Raw genomic sequence first — 17,436 nt, 5'->3', positions numbered from 1 at the left:
TACAGTGCAATGCGATACTCGTTCGAGGTTTTAGATTCTCTCCTTTTGACGGTTCCTTTTTCAAGCCGAATTATACATGTAGTGTAAACTCGACAAAAATTGTGAATTTCTTGTCATGAATGTTTTATTTACTACTTTAAATAAATAATACAATAATAGTTTTTCAAACATTTTTATGTAATATATTAGTACAAACTTTTTTCCCTAACTATCAGAATTTTGTGTGTATATATACAGTATGTGTATATAGTAGTAATAATAAAAATAATTAAATGAATATTGTATTTTTTATTAAATCTATTCAATTTATTAAAAAATATTCCACTTTTGGCTTTTCTTAAACAGATTTCTATATTGCATGTGTTTTGTTTAAAAAAATAAAATAAAAAGTCAGATATCAGAGCTTGAGTCCTAAATGGGTTTCAACATTGATGAATTTGCACGGTCTTATAAGTGAACCTTGTCCATAAGAAACCCGTTTGACCACCCTACCATCTTTGCCAAGTAAGGAGGAGAAAATTGGAGGGAAGGAGGGCGGGAGATGCTCACAGAAATGTCTTTTTTTTTTTTTTTTTTTTTTCTTCCCCATAACTAATCTTGGGAATCCTACACAAAAGCACAATCTGCTGTGGTCTCCTCAGTGCAGCACAGAGGCAGCTGGTGTTCCTCACACCCTTTTTTCCTATCTTCCTTTTGTCTTTTCACTTTGCTGCCTTGTGGACGAGGGTGAGCGCTGGGATCTCCGATAACCACGGAGTTATCATCAGTATCATCGGTAAGTGTTCTTTTTCTTCTTCGGATGAATGTCATTTGGGTTGTCTTTAACCTTTTCTTTAAAGAGTGAGGGGAAAAGAAATGGGAATCGCCTCAGAGTTAATTTGCAGCATAACTATTGGATTATGTGAGCTTTTTGACATTCGTTTTCAACACTACATTAAAATTTTGTATCCTATATGGAAATAATCCGTGTTTTGTTGTGTACATCTTATAGTATGTTAAAAGTGAAAGCCTCTTTTGGGTTCTTCTTTAAAACTGGCATCTATAAAAGCCTAATTCATTTATGGGCTTTTGGCATTGATGCCCTTATGCAAAGGGATTATTGCATTTATCCAGCTAAGCAGATGAGGGCATTGTTTAAGGGCTCAGCAGTGGCATCTTTGGTGGTGCTGGGATTTTATCTCACAACCGTCAGATCAGAAGGTCAACATCTCAACCACTGATCTACACCATCCAAACTAACTGACTCAAGATGTGTAATGAAGGCTTTTCCTCATTGTTTGTATTGTTCACTTAGAACGTTTCTTTTCGATTCAGTTTATAGAAAGTTGCAAGTGATTCGGATCTTTTTTGTACATTCCTGGTGCAAGAAAATGGACCAAGCCCCAAAAACGCTTTGAATGGTCTTAGCAAAAAATGATTTCTTTTCCTGCTCTATCAATCCTGGTAACATTTATGAGCTTGTTTTTAGCCCCTTACATTTATATTTACAATTATTGTATTTTGCGATTTGTAGTCTCAATCGATAAATGCATACTGATGCTTGTTCATTAGGACAACAGGAATATAATTAGCCTTAAACTCTGTTGGGAGAGTAAATAAATAGAAAGCAATTTTTTTATCGAAGAATTGAAGAGCCTCTAGAACAGGAAGGTCTTCAGACATTGTTCAAAGACTGCTAGAGATTCATCTATTCAGACATCAAGCTTGTTCCACAATCAGGGTGCCAGAACAGAGAAATGTCTTGAAGCATGTCTTCCTTGTACCCTGAGAGATGATAGGACCAGTCAAACAGTGGTGCATAGTGAAGTGTGGGGGCAGATAAGTGCTGCGAGGTTGAGGTCCATTTTTTTGGCTTTATATACAAGCATTAATTCATTTACATTTGCATTTATGGCATTTGGCGGATGCCCTTTTTTTTCAGAGCGAATTACATTCATCTCATCCAGGCAACTGAGCAGAGATATGGGATTAAGGGCCTTGCTCAGGGGCACACCTTGGTGTGGCTGGGATTGGAACTCATGACCTTCGGATCCAAAGTCTCATTGCTTCCAGAAACAGTTGTCCCCCTATAGCCTTTGATTACCTGCATCAGGTGTCACAGAAAACCATGCAAAACAATTAATCTTTTAAAGTCCTTCAAATAAAAAAATTTTTTTGGAGGATTTTGTCTATCCAGGCGTGTTAATTTTTTTTGTCTTTTCTTTTTATGTTTTGTGTACACAAAGACAAGCATACAAGAAGATGAAAATTTGTCCTCAAACAATTCATTGCAGCAAAAAAAGGAGCAAATTGTGGCATTGGGAGTGTCTCAGGAGTGCATTCGTTTTATCATTGCATTCATTTTCTGGCCAATAATTTGTTGGGAAGACCAATGAAAGCTTTTTATTTGACATTTCGGGCCCTTGAGAAGCGTTGAGCGGTGTTGAGCGATATTGTGTTAACTCACCGGTGGGAACGATCATTCTCATGGGTTAACCTTGGCAAATTGTACCTCTTTGGAGTTAACTCAAGCGTAGGGCGATATTTTCCACTGGGGTGAATGTAGAACAATGATGGAACAATTATTCATTTTTTTTTAAGGAAGTTCTGGCTAAATAAAAACCACCACATTGAAATGCTAGTTTTTTAGCAATACTATTTCATATTCCATGCTAGATCCCCTCCCCCACTTCATTTTTCTGCTTTGAAAAAAAGAGTAGACCTTCATCTCTTTCCTCATCGGTGCCACATGCCTCGCAATCATATTGGCCCGGAATGACCGAGCAGAAAATTTCAGCATATAATTTAGCTTGAGTTCTTTCCTCCTGTTTTTCAGCATGCAGGAGACACCCACACATTAGCTCCAGGAGCTCATGGCTAACCTCTCATTAGGATCTGGTTTACATTGTACATGGTCTTTATGGCTAATTAATGGCCAAAAAATCTAGACTGCGTTTTCAGGAATCAGGATACGCAGGCGGTCCCAGAAATCCAATAATGTTTCATATTTCGTATATGATTCGCATTTGTATATCTATGTGTCTAGATCACAAGTACACAATTTTGCCAAGGTGGATGTTTCTGGGAAAAACCTTTACCATCCGTGGAGAACTTTCACACTTCTTAAAAAGGTTTTTCATCCTCAATAATCCAAATTCTGATTGTATATAATCTCATAACTGAACTAAATAGGCTGGAACAAAGAACCTTCATTTGAGCGGCTCTATAAAGAAGGTTTGGGAATAGTTCTTTGTAGTACCAGAAAATCTTCTTAGAAAAGAATGAACCAAATGAAAAAGCAGTTCTTTGAAAGAATCATTAACCAAAATGTTTTTTTGAGGAACCACACATTCTTCTATTCTTGGTATATATAAAATTCTTCTAAAACTAAAGCTTCTTTTATGCTGCAGAAACAGACTTTTCGGTTCTTCATGGCATTTTTTATATTTTTTATTTTTACAGTGTATGTACCGTAGATGGAATGTTAATTGTATGTTTCTGGTCCCCAAAAAAAAAACAAAAAAAACACAAATATGCCCAAAATGCCACAATAGGAAGCTTGTATTGGTTTTAGCAACAAATTACTTTGTCAAATAATTAGCAAGCAATAGACAAATTGCGTAGGAGTCATCCTGAGAACTCCATCCTGGTTCTACTTATGAGCTTTTTATCAGGCCTTTAATGGCCTGCTTTAGGTGTGGGAGAAGTCCAACTAATGACTGATCTTTAAAAATAAAAAGAACATCCCAAAAGATATTATTGGATTATTTTTTTTTTACTTCATGTCATGTGATATAGTTTTGCATTTAATCGTTATTATGTACAAGACGGTACAATAAGTGGATTGCTTTTTATTTTTCCTAAAATAGTTCATTGCAGCAAGCAGTCTCAAGAGTAAATATGTTCTATTTTTGCTTTGCTTTTTTTTTTTTTTTTTTTTTTTTTTTTTAAAGATTATTTAAATAATGTTTAAAATAATTATCAAGTATTATTTAATGACCATTAAAAAGATTTATATTTGCCATTTTGGCCCATTTTTTTGAGAATTGTTTTAGAAACACACTGTTTGGTTCTTTCTAGCATTTTTATTTAGCAGTAAATGGAACATGGATGGAATCGAAATAGGGTTTGACTCGAGGAGTTCCTCTTTACAGCATTTCTATTGTTACACTGCATTGTATCAGTAGGGACATGTTATGCATATACAGATATCATCTATACAGATCATGGCCTTGGGTTCCTCGGGCTTGATTATTTCAGAAGAACCTAGCAGTTGTGTTTAGGGTTTTTTCTGTTTTTCTTTACAGTGCACTGTGGTTAGACTGGCACTGGTTGCGAGAGCAGAAATAGTTCCTCTGGTTTGGTTTATTACAGCTGAACTAAAATAGCAAGAAAATACAGGCTAAAGGCAAATGTCTCCCACGCTGTGTTTGCTCTTTCTCTCTCTTTCTCTCTCTCTTGTTTGCTTTGTCCAGCTGTCTCTTGTTCTCTGTCTGAAAATGAAAACGAGGAAAAACAAACTTTCCAGACTCCACAAATTATATCTCCTACAGTGTTACAAGCTTTTTCCTTGCAATTTCCAGAAGTCGTTTCATACCAAGTTATATGAAAAGTCTTGATTCTTTCCTCCCTGAAAACTCTGCACCATCGACACCATCCACAAATCAAACTATTTATCTGTTTATCCATATGTATGTATGTTTCAGGCTTTTTCTGTGGTGAGCGGATGGTAGAAATCAGTGGGAATTACAAACCAGGCATTGACTCGCTCCAGCTCCACCCCAAGTAATTAAAGCATTGCAATAACTAAAATAGATTTAACACAGAGTGATGAGAGGGGATGAAAACACTGTGGAAGTGCAGATGTGTCATAGATTTCTATGAAACTATCCAAATAGTTTCCCCTCTTTGCACGTTGATTTTTGTTTATTTTTATTTAATATTTTTACAAGCTGGAACTGAAATGGACTCATTTTGGATTTTACATCAAACTTTATATCGGAGCAGTAGAAAAAAAGGTCAATGTAATGAAACATTACATTAGTTAAATAGAGTCTACATCTGTGCACATTTCAAGTGTCACATGACCTCAAATTTAATCCAACTATTTCTAGATAGCTCCAGAAACTTCTTGTAAAACAAGGAAAAAAACATCTGGGACAAAGAAGAATGTACAGTTTCAATCAGTGATCTGTTGTAAAAATTCAATGGAAAGAATATGGCACAACCAAAACCCTGTATTTTGGTCATCTGTCAAAAGATAATGAAGTCATTAGCCAGAGAATCCACAGAAAGTTCATGGGTAACTCTGGAGGAACTGTAAATATCCACAGCCCATTCGAAGTTTTAAATAAAAGAAGAAAATAAAAACACTGTTTCTCACCCTGTGGAAACTGCATCCACAGTGAAGCATGGTGCTGGTAGTGTCATGTTATGGGGAATGCTGTTCAAGGTCAGGCATAAAGGAAAGGTGGGTGGAGCCAAATACAAAGCAGTCCTATTATAAAACCTGTTCCAGTCTGTAAAAAACTAAAGACTGAAGCAATGGCCTACCTTCCATCATCACAACAACCATAAATATAGCAATGCTCAATATAGAATGGCTTAAACAATTTTCTGTTTCAAGTCTTGAAAATGGTCATTGATCCATCTATCCAATCAGAGCTTGTGCAAATTTGTCAAAAGGAATTGGCAAACATATCAAGATTCAAATTTGTCAAGCTGATCCATCTGAGATGTACTATAGATGCAGAAAAGTTGGTTCTACCCATCCAACTAACAAATATTTGATCTTTGAACCACAATAAAACGTTTTTCTTTTTTAGTACATTTTGTGCAAATTAGATGTGTATATATATTAATTAAAAAAATAAAAAAATAACTCCCAATCCCAAATGAATACACATTTGAGGTTGTAACCTTACAATATTAGAAATGTTCATGAGTTGGGAACTGGTAGCTCAATGGTTAAGTCCTAGGGCTTAGAAATGAAAGGTTTCAAGTTCCAGTCCAGCACCATCGAACTACCACTGGTGGGTCCTTGATTTAAGCCATTGGTTGCCTTAAATTAAGAGTTGTAAGCTTTGGAAACGAACCCATATTCTGTTAAGATATTTCTCTCAAAGCCAGACAAACATGATTCTTTCTTCCCGTGACTCAAGAGGAAAATGTGTTTGGTGGTTGAGATTGTTACCTATGGCAGCTTACATGGCAGATACCATAACTTAGGAAATATAGACTACACAAAGGCGGTAGGACATGCAATGGGATTTCTGTAGAATCTAAAACCGTTCTCAATTCAGGTAAAATAACTGGAATCCATTAAATTAATTGTAGGTTAACAGTGTTTAAATCAAAACAGTTTATTTGTTTACGCCACAGTCACTTATTCCTGCAAGATTGCAGTGGCTCTGGAATCAATCCCAAGAATTTAGGCAGCAATACAGCCTTATTGGCTACCAGTCCACTGCAGGGCATGATGCACACACATACTTTTGCACAAGGCAAGGCAAATTATGTTAGCCTGATCTTAACCAAATAAGTTTGCTGATTTGTTTTTTACTGGGAGAAAATCTATGAACCCAGAGCAAACACCACACAGATCCTTGTGCTGTGAGAAGGTGTTTAAATTATTTTTTTATTATTATTTTCAAATTGCAAATGATCAAGAATGGATGGTACACTTTATGGACAAAAGTACTGACTTTTCCAGCCAGATTTAGTTCTTCCCCAGATGTCGTCTTTGGACTTCACTTGAACTAGAAGACACAAACCTGTTCCAGCATGACAATGCCCCTGTGCTCAATTGATTCTAGAGCTTTGACATCAACTTTATTGAACACCTTTGGAATGAATTGGAATGCTGACTGCACCCCTGACTGACTTATCCACTTGTGGCTGAATGAGCACAAATCTACACTCCAAGTACACTCCAAAATCCAGTAACACCTTCCCAGAAGAGTGGAGGTTAATATAACAGCAAGTGGGGACTAAATGTAGACTGGAATCCTCAAAATCACATACCACCATCCTGCCACCAATTTTACTTGATACATTTGGTTTACATGGAGGAGGTTTTGGTCAAAGCTACAGTTGTCATTTGCCCCTAAATAAAATAACTCGATCAGATTGAGGTATTCAAACATTTTTCAGTTTCTCTTGATTACATGCTTGCATGATTTTTATTTTTGTTCCAGTTACTTCATATCTGCATGATAACATTGACCTTTTCCTGAGCTAAAGAGGCCAAAAGGGAAAAGGGAAGCCGCAACGCATTGCTCACACTTCCCCGTTTTTAAAGAACAGCAGATATTTTCTAACAAATGATAGTAAAATTTGTTCTGTTTCCTCTGTTTATGTAGAAAATAAAAGAAGAAGTTGTATGTTATTGTAACCATATCAAATGCATGGTAGTATTTTGGTTGTTTGCTTGACCGGGAAGATTTCGGAGTGTGTTCGTGAAGAGCTCTGACCTCAACCCTAATAAAAACCTTTGTGAGGAACGCTTACTGCACCGCAGGCCTCCTCATCCTACATCAGTACCTGATTTTACTCAACAAACACACTCAAAATCTTATCTTTGGGTGTCCACAAACTTTTGTGAATTGTGCGTTTTAAAATCTTTCTAATATACCCCCTTTATTCATGTATGTTTTTATTCTTTTAGGTGTTGCATTGCCATGTCGTCCATGGGCCCACGTTTAGCCTTCGTGCTCCTCTTTGCCTTTTGGAGCTGGAGCTGCTCTACTATGGCACTCCCTTTCAACATGTCCGTGGAGGGAAGTGGAGACGACCGTGAATTGATTTTCCCGACGGCCCGTAGCACCAACGTACCTCCGCCGTCCCCCACGCCAATTCTCAGCATCACCACCACCTTTATCCGCATCAAACACTTTCTGTTTCACGAGGTGGTGGACTTCCTGCGTGACAATATGCTCCTCATTATCGTAGTGATGTCGCTGCTCATCGTCATCATCTTCATTGCCTGTTGTGCCTCGGCCATGAGCCACAAGCGCAAACTCGAGGCTTACTATCCGCCCAAGAAGCATGCCCCCCGGAAGTACATGAGCGTTCCAAGCAAGGGGGCGGAACAAAGACTGACAGAGCCCCGCAGTGTTACCACAAGCTACCTGCGTGCTCCGACCAAAGCTCTTGTGGGCGAAAAGAATGGCAAGGATCCTAGACCAAAACCGAAGGAGGTGCAGATAGTGGAAGATGTGGAGGAGGTAGAGGTACAGAAGGAGGAAGAAAAGAAGAAGAATAAGGAGGAGCCCAAGCCGAGCACATCCACAGCAAGCAATGGCCAGGCACCTGTGTGTACTTGCCACCTGAGAAAAGCAAACCAAGCCTCGCATTAAGAAGACAGGTTGGTTAAGAATTCCTCTGGATTTGCTGGGAATAAATCCGGTTCTGATGAGTCTTTCGTTGGATGGAGGTCGTCTACTTCTCGGATGCCAGTTTTTCAACCTTGTACCAATTTGTTGAGCTGAATTTAAAGGGGATCAGGTTAAACTTTCTTGATTTGAGCAAAAGTGTTGTTAGGTCCATTTTCATTACAAAAAAGTTCTCCGCTTACTGGTGTGCTCATCGTGCCAGTGGTTATAATTATTCATAATTTATTGCTACACTGCATTGAATGCTTTGTATTAATTGTCACAAGAACAACGCTCTTTTTTTCGGACTTGTCGTATATCTTAAAATGTGTGTCAACAAAAATAATAAAATTGCAGTAATGTTTATTTTTTAATGTAGAGGCCTGTGATTAAAAAAAAAAAAAAAATGGCTAAGTTTCTTTATTTATATATTGTTTTCTCTGAGGTGTTTAACATGGAATAAAATCAATAAGGATTTGTATATTTTTATCCATTAATAAATACAGGGATCCATTTGGTTATAAAACATTGTTCCCTCAATATTTATCTATTTTTCTCTCTGTTAAACCAAAGGTTTGTAACCCCTTAAATACAAGACCAAAAGAACCCTCGCTGTTACAAACTGCTGACAAAAAAGTAAGTCTCCTGACAGTAAACCTTACAAAACTGTGTTTTTTTCTTTGTTGGGTTTTTGTTTGTTTGTTTTCTTTTTACTTGTAGCCTCATTACATTACCGGAAGTGTCCGCTATAGACAGCCCTGTGAATGGGTTGCTAACTATGTGTTTTGCAACTGGTAAACTTACTGTCAGTGCTGATGATCAATTCTGACCAATCGGAATAAAACAATTCAAGATTGTTGTGGTGTAAATTAGTCTAAAGCAACGTGTAATTTGAAGACCATCATGCTTTTAAAACATGCGCTTCGAAGAATATGTGCACAAGAATTGGACAGTGAATGACTGGAAGAACGTTCTGTGGGCAGATAAGTCCAAATGTGACATTTTTGGCTCTAACAGAAGAACTTCTGTAAGATGGAGAACAGGAGAGAAGATGTTAGCAGACCGCTTCACCCCCCACAGTCAAACATAGAGTTGGAAGCCTAATGGTTTGGGGTTGTCATGGAGCAGGGAAGATTTAAGGCTTATTCCGGTTGAAAGGAATCCTGAACCAACATGGCTACCATTCCATACTTCAACACCATGAAATTCCATCTACACCACGTCTAATTGGAACCGACTTCACCGTACAACGAGACAATGTCCCGAAGCATACGTCCAAGCTCTGTAGGAGTTATCTTGAGAGCAAACAGTCGGCTGAAGGTGACATCTATCATGGAACATCCCAGTCACTGTATCTAAATCCTATTGTTCTGGGATCCCAAGCAAGAAATCTCCAACTGGTGAAGAACATCTTTGGCAAGATTTACAAGAGGTATTAGGGCTGAAAGTTGTCTGTCCAAATGACATGGGTGTGTAATGCTTATTGATATTCATGCTAAGGGAAGATTTTTTTTATGGAAATAAAGTGAAATCGTGTACATTAAAAATTTTTTTTTTTAGCATGTACATTAAAAAAACTTTCATACTGGAAAATGCATTTGTCTCTCCATAGAACCATAAAAGACTATTGTTTTAATACTGTTTTAATACTCTATGATAGTGTATGTGTTGGATTGTATCTTGGACTCAAGGATATAAACCACCTTGGGTTTGGTACATATACATATTTATTTCTCTATAATAGTAATAATAATATTCTTGGGTCATTGTGTTCTTGTTTGCATCAGTGCCTTTTCATTGAATATTTGTTGTATTGAAAATCTTGGTGGCTTTTAGCAACTGCTTGGATTATATGTGTTATTTCAATTGTAAGTATACTTTATAATACATGTCACATTAAATCGTTTTGTTGGCTGTGATGCACTTTTGTCTTTAGTGTGTGAACAAAACAGCACTACTTTTATATCTAACTAAAGGAAACATTTTATAGTTTGATAGGTACAAGTAAGATATCAAAACTTCTTTATCAGAGTTGGAAAGTAACTAATTAAATGTACTCACGTTACTGTGATTGATTTGTTACTTCTTTTTAAAGTTGTTTTTAAAAATGATTTTACTTTTACTGAGGTATGTTTTGTATGAAGTATTGCACTTAAATACATTTTAAATCACATCCATTACTGAGTCAAAAACAAATGAAATAAAAATAATGCAGTGGGAACTCACAGAAAAGAAAAATGGCGACGGATAAGACAGATGCCAGTGACGAAGATGCAGTTAAAAGCAAAACGCCGTCGGATTCTCCTGAAACAAACACTTGAACATATTTAAGCAAATGATTTGACATCAATGCAAGACAGTTGAAATGACTTCAAGAAAGGAAACGGCTTTATTATGCAGTGTTAGCAATGTTTTCCCAAGGTGACCGAACTGGCATCTTATAAACACTCAACATCGAACATGCACCAGCAGGTTGAAGTAAGTTAATAATACTTATATATTTAGTTTGCACCATGGTTTTGATTTGTCTCTTTGGAAAAAGGCAGTCTAAATTCTGAATGACAAATAACTTTTTTTGTTGTTGTGAAATTGCATGACTCACATTACGCTAACGACTGTAGTGTTTTTTTTATTTAATTCATTATTTTGTTATTGCACTTTGATTTGTAAAGGTGTTCAATTAAAAACAACTAGTTTGGGATTTAGATGATTTTTTTTTCCTTTTTGAACTACACTAGAATCCCCCCCACCCCACCTTCCACCATTTAAAAACATAGTAACTCAGTACATTTTATGCTACTTTTCACTTTTTTACCTGAGTAGATTTTTAGACCAGTAACTTCACTTGTACTTAAGTAAAATTTCATTGAAGTAACAGTACTTTTACTTGAGTAGAATATTTTATTACTCTTTCCACCTCTGCCCTTTATATATCAAGACTAAAAGTGAGCATTGAAGTTTCTATTAAAACCAGTGCAATTCCCATGGTAGCCATTTAGGCCATTACAAATTCGATCTATATATGGTATTTGTAGGCTTCTTACGGGTCATACCTTCCACTGAAGGCATCTTTTGCCAAGTGGTAACCATTAAGGACCAATATTACACTCTTTGTAGATCAACTTGTAGATCATATGCTGGTATCTGCTGGACGATAATAGGGACCATTAGGAAATATAGGACGTGGGCTAACAGATTCCAGTTTTCTACAATGAAATTCTCTGGTTTGATGAAATTTATTTGTGTAAACAAACACACTAGATAATGGAAACAATTGGTTTTAATGCTTTGCGGCTGATGGTTTGTAAAAGGATTTGTATCAGGAACCATTTGAAATTCTCCTACTGTGTTTTTCAATGATCACGAATATCAATACAATGATTATCAATATAGTCTATGTGCCTAGGTGTTTGGGTGTGTAATAGCTCCCCCTCCACTTTTTAAAAATTATTTTAACGGGCCTTAGATGAGACCCATATTTAAGCTTCAAATAAAAAAAAAATGGAATAGAAAACATGAGCTTTTGATGTCAACCAGCCGAAGATCTGAAGTTTGGAACGTCTTGGCGCTAATAAGTGTCTCGGCACTGTTCATACTAAGGCTAAAGAACTGCAGCACAAAGAGGCCTATTGTCAAAAGCGGTCTGCTATTCAAAAGCTAATCAATGTTTCAGAAGGCCCTTATGAGAGCTGCTGTTCCGTGCTGTTCTGAAAAGAGGTCTGATTCAGGTCTCGTAGATTTGGCCTTGAACTAAAAAGGATACACTCTCGGTATAACTCTGTCAGTCTCTCTGTCCTCTTTTGAAATGTTTTGGCGGTTTGGGCAAGAAATCAAAACGTGTCTATTCTGACAGAATTTTTTTTTCCGTTACTTCTGGCTAAGCACGTTCAAGGTGTCAAAGCTTTAAACACAATATTCATTCAATCATCCCTATAATGCTGAGCCTATTTTGAGTATAAAAGCAATTAGCAATCACTAAATAATTTACTCCGTTCACGTATAATGCGAGTACGCTTCCTGTAGATCGTTATCGGAGAAAAATGCAAACGAGGTTTATAAATGAAAACAAATCCCCCGTTGCAATGGCACGAGGCCACGTGTTTGGCGAGTTCTAACGTAAACCAGCGAAAGTACAAGTCACTGCAACCGGAGCCCCTAAAACCACCTCAGCCTCCGGCTCAAGTTTCCCCTACTTTTGGTGCCTTTAGTACTGAATTATTCTGGGATTTTGGCACCTTTTAGCACCCGCCCCTTCCTTGAAGGCTTAGCAAGGAGCTTGATCAGTTTACGACCACATATATAATAATGTTACCATATGGCCGAACTTAGATACTGCCTTTCTTACAAGACTGCCCTAATGAGTGACTCAAAGAACCTGGACTTCTGCTGATCTTTAAAGCAGGATAAAGGTTTATGATTAAAGATGCGATTCTGAATGTTAAATCCTGTACTTTCTGGGCTTTCACGGTGGTAGTAAAATCAACAGAGCAACACAGATCTCACATGGCGAAGAAGACACAAACCAGGTAAGGCAACACCTTAAGACTGCCATTAAAGTTTGATGGGCTGTTGCCTGGAATTGTCTGAACACAGTGCAAAGCAAGTTCTGGGAACTTGTTGAAGAGGGAGAGTGATAACTGAGAGATGAAAGGTTCCATTAGCGGACTGTGTGCCTCGTCCTGTTTGAGAAACAGGAACCAGGAGGGCATGACGATGGTGAGTACCTGTGAACCTGTAACACCTGTATTGACCATGTTGAGCATCTCTTTTGTTCTTATTTTGAGAAAATTCTTAAAATAATTAAGTTGAGGAAAAAGTCTTATCCGTTGTATTAATACAAATTTAACAAATACTTGACTTACCTTGACTTGCATATTTGCTTAACTTTTTCTCTGCATTCTGTTTTCCCCCGTTTTCTTATCAGTGAGCCATGCACCTTCGCCTCCCCCTTGTTCTTTTGCTCTTGTTCTGCGGTTTTATTGCCTCCCTCCCACTCCAAATCTCATGCCCACCGGGGTGCTGCTGTCCTCGCCCAGGTGTTCTGATCCTGTGTGAGTCACTGGGGCTCCAGGTCTTACCACGCTCAGTCCCCCTCACCACCTCGGCTTTGTCTGTGGCTCGAAACCACCTGTGCAATATAGACAACGTCCTGTGGCGGTACTCCAGCCTGCAGGAGTTGAGCCTTAGCCACAACCGGCTGAATCGCTTCCCCCGTGGCCTTCCATCTAGCCTGGAAAGTCTGCAGCTTCAAGAGAACCGCATTACTTTAATCACCGCCGGGGACCTGAAGAACCTTGGAAATCTGACACGATTAGATCTGGAGGACAACCGCATCAGGGCCATACAACCTGGGGCACTGCTGAGCCTGGGACGGCTGAGGATGCTGTCTCTGAGGGGGAACCAGTTGTCAAGCCTGCCATCCCACCTTCCAAGTTCACTAACACACCTGGACGTGTCTGCCAACTGCATTTCAACATTGGACTTGCCTTCGCTTGCTGTGTTGGTCAACCTTCAGGTACTTAAAATCAACAGCAACTGCTTGCACTCAGTGCCTGACCGTGCATTTGATGGCCTACCCAATCTACGTTCTGTGGAGCTTGCAAATAACCTGTGGGTTTGTGAATGTGACATCGTGTACTTGTATCGGTGGCTGCTGATGGACAGGTTACGTATGGCAACAGATCTTGTGTGTGCAGCACCATTACACCTGGCACACAGGCTTCTCCTGACCCTGTCTGTCGTGGCTATCTGTCCAAGAATCCTGAAATCTAGCGAGAGATTAGCACCAGTCAACACTTCCAAGGTGATCCCTGTGCTTTCTTTAAAAGTATCGGCAAATCCTACTTCTAATGTAACCCGGACTGTGACAAGCTCATGTAGAAGCTCTTTTTTTAACTCGCATGGACAGCCTTCCACAGTCGTTAACCATGCAGAATCTAGCTCTCCTCGGAGTCCCAACCAATCCTCTTTGGAAGGGTTAAGCTACGAACAGTGTTTAATACTGAACTCTACTTACCTTGTCCCTCAGACAACCCAAACACCCCACAGCCTAACACTACCTGAAGATCCTGGTTGTCTGAACACCACCACCAACATTCAAAATGCTTTCTTGAGCACTTTACCCCCCATACCCTTCACCAGTGATGGAGGAATGCGAGTTGAGGCCACTCCTCAGACCTTGACCCAGTCGCGTGACCCGGCCCTTGTAGCACTACTCTCCGTGTTGTGTGTCTTGACAGGACTACTCCTGCTATTTGTACTCCTGGTTCTGAGGAGCCTCCTGTGGAGAAACCAAAGGGTTGCACCCCTTCAGTCCTCACTGAACAGCCAAAGGAACACTTAATGTAATTTTTAAGGTTTTTCAACGATGACAACATTTTAGTGTCACGTTAAAAAATGTAATCTAAGGTTACGAGATCAAAGTCGTAATATTTAGAGAATAATGTACAAATTTAGAGAAAAGAATCGTAGCGGTCCATAAGCCGCTGGTCACCGTTTTAGCCTGTACAAAAAAGGGCAATTTCCTTAATGTCTTTTTTTCTGAGTAAATTTCCTACATAACCGCTGCATTTTCTGTTTACTAATTCTAACTGTATTGATGCGCCAAAAAATAAAAAATCCTTATTGCAAAACATACATTTTATGCATTTTATGCAATGCGGTAAACGTTTCTCGCAATTCTGTAGTTTTTCTTGAAAGTGTACCACTTTCATCTCGTATTGCCACGACTTTCATCTCGTAATCGTCTATTTTTGTACCTTTGCTTTTTAACTTGCACTAAAACGGCCAACAAATATGAATATTTTTATGTTTATACTGATTATTACTGCTGAAATTTATTTACCAATGTATATATGGTAATTGTGTTTTATTGATAGTGTGATTGTTGATGTAGAATCTGAAAAATAATTAGCAAAATGATAGAAATATCACCAATTCACGTGGGCGAACACTGCTGGGGAAAAAAAAAACAAGCTCAGACAAACACCATGTTTAACAAGTTTAATAAAGCTTTAATAGAATACAGCATCACTTTGCTTGGTTGTGCGTGTAAGATTACGGATTCGCAACTGCCGTATTTACATGACGTGGAACGTAAACAAATATACAAGTTTTGGAGCAGATTGCCTTCGGTCTCGTACGTTGGGTTGGATATAAGCAAGACGTGTACACCTTTTTAATAATTATTATTACGTGCTTTAGGGTCGAAAAAAATGCAGTGTGTTTGGGAGTGAAATGCAATTTTTCAAACAAGTCTGCTGAAGACGGATTAGCTCCGATTTCTTGCTTACGATGAAATCCCTGCTCTGCTTCGGTCTGGATTAGGCTCAAACAAATACATACAAACAACAACAAAAAAGGGACGCAGACCAAACACTTTCATCTTTGTGCGTGATTCGGAAAGACATCCAGAAAAACCCATCACCCTTTCGCATTGCACTCAACACCCTGAAAAATAAAAACAACTCTGGACACGTCACGGCAATCAGGACAACATTTTCTGAAGCGCCGAAGCGGAGGATCCACGTGTTGGTTGTCGGAGCGATCTTTCTAGAGAGGAGAGGATTAAAGCTTGCTTTAATTTCGAGCCTCAGCCACCTTGTCCTCGTCCTTCTGTTTGAGTTTGTAGTCGGCCAGGGCGGCCTTGATGGCGTCCTCTGCGAGCACTGGGGGGTGGGGGGGTGGATAAACAAGTATACAGTGCAATAAATAAAGCGGACATGTTTGTTTATAGACAAACGCTGTGTGTGGAATGTGGGAACTCACTAGAGCAGTGAAGCTTCACCGGTGGAAGGCACAGTTCCTTGGCGATGTCAGTGTTCTTGATTTTCATCGCGTCGTCGATCTAGCGAGGGAGTCGAAACAACGTACGGATGAGCACAAAAACAAACACACAAAAAATACACACACACACACAAACCAGGACGTACCGTTTTGCCTTTGATCCATTCCGTGGCCAGGGAACTTGACGCGATGGCTGATCCGCAGCCGAACGTCTTGAATCTGGCGTCTACTATCTTTCCGTTCTCGTCAACCTGGATCTGAAAGTCACGTGATTAGAGACATAATGTATACACACAAACGCACGCGATGACGTCACGTCTATCGTACCTGCAGTTTCATGACGTCCCCACAAGCAGGGGCTCCTACCAACCCGGTCCCCACGTTCTTGGCGTTCTTATCCAAAGAACCAACATTGCGTGGGTTCTCGTAGTGATCCACCACCTGCAACATGAAACCAGGAACGTTACAGGTTCATCAACAATGACTCAGACACTGCATGCGTGCACGAGAGGGCGTTATATTGCTAGAAGAAGTTAGGCCGGTTTCCAAATGGAGTTATAGCGCACTAAAGAGGGTGCTTCCGTGTAGAAGTGTTCTGCTCATTTCATACCCTAAGTAGTGCAGTTAGAAAGGGACTGGTCTGGAATTGGGATTCGCGTCTAACTGCTCTCCTAACGCGAACAACCCGAGCGCTACATAACACTTCATCTCAGCCCCAAAGTTCATTCTGGCTCACGGAAAAACTTTAAAAAACAAAATAAAAATCAACTTGGAACACTGTGTTTTTACTCACCTTTTTGTGGTAGCAGCAAACAGCTTGAATCTCAGGCCCTGTCAGGTTCCTGCGGAGAAATCCGAAGGACGCGAAACAACTTCTGACTGAACCGAGCGCCATGTTAGCTGTGACGTTACCTGGCAGGAAGTGCGCATGTATATAGGCGAAAAAAATCAACAACAAGCGATCCCTATTTGCGGCCAGCAGGGGTCGCGGCTGAGAGGGCTTCTATATTTCCATATATCTATGCAACAAATCAGGCAATGATGATTTGAAGATAAATGAAGATTTACTTTGACCAAACAAATATATGATTGTTCACATGTTCTACATTATTCTCATGAATGAGTTCAAGTTTATTTCTATATCGCTTTTTATAATGTACATTTAAATGTAGAACCAGACTCAAAAGGGGAACCCATCCTCATTTTTGGGTGATATCAAGGGTGTGATTATAAATCTTAAAAACAATACAAAACACTGAAGAGTGAGAACTTACATGAGTACCGGAGTGTGTGATTATGA

At 39.0% G+C, this 17,436-nt stretch overlaps 3 protein-coding genes across 4 annotated transcripts in view; 1 reads left to right on the top strand and 2 right to left on the bottom strand.

Annotated features, from left to right (window-relative positions):
• LOC310717971 (D-amino-acid oxidase-like) overlaps positions 1–17,436 on the bottom strand; it is a 188,335-nt gene that overhangs the window by 120,524 nt on the left and 50,375 nt on the right. The gene's annotated exons all lie outside the window — the stretch shown is intronic.
• Positions 399–10,270, top strand: tmem119a (transmembrane protein 119a). The gene is made up of 2 exons (XM_083526452.1): positions 399–775; positions 7,646–10,270. Exon 2 carries the CDS (start codon positions 7,659–7,661, stop codon positions 8,334–8,336), a length of 678 nt encoding a protein of 225 aa, XP_083382578.1. The 5' UTR covers positions 399–775; positions 7,646–7,658; the 3' UTR covers positions 8,337–10,270.
• On the bottom strand, positions 15,339–17,084 carry iscua (iron-sulfur cluster assembly enzyme a). Its single transcript, XM_083526461.1, has 5 exons — positions 16,930–17,084; positions 16,464–16,577; positions 16,283–16,393; positions 16,119–16,197; positions 15,339–16,018 (listed from the first exon to the last, which is right to left on the bottom strand). The coding sequence occupies exons 1-5, from the start codon at positions 17,029–17,031 to the stop codon at positions 15,930–15,932; spliced, it is 495 nt and encodes a 164-aa protein (XP_083382587.1). The 5' UTR covers positions 17,032–17,084; the 3' UTR covers positions 15,339–15,929.

Source organism: Silurus aristotelis, assembly GCF_946808225.1.
Source record: "Silurus aristotelis genome assembly, chromosome: 23".
NCBI lineage: Eukaryota > Metazoa > Chordata > Actinopteri > Siluriformes > Siluridae > Silurus > Silurus aristotelis.
Note: the sequence above shows the minus strand (reverse complement) of the source record. Positions and strands in the feature narration are given on the sequence as shown.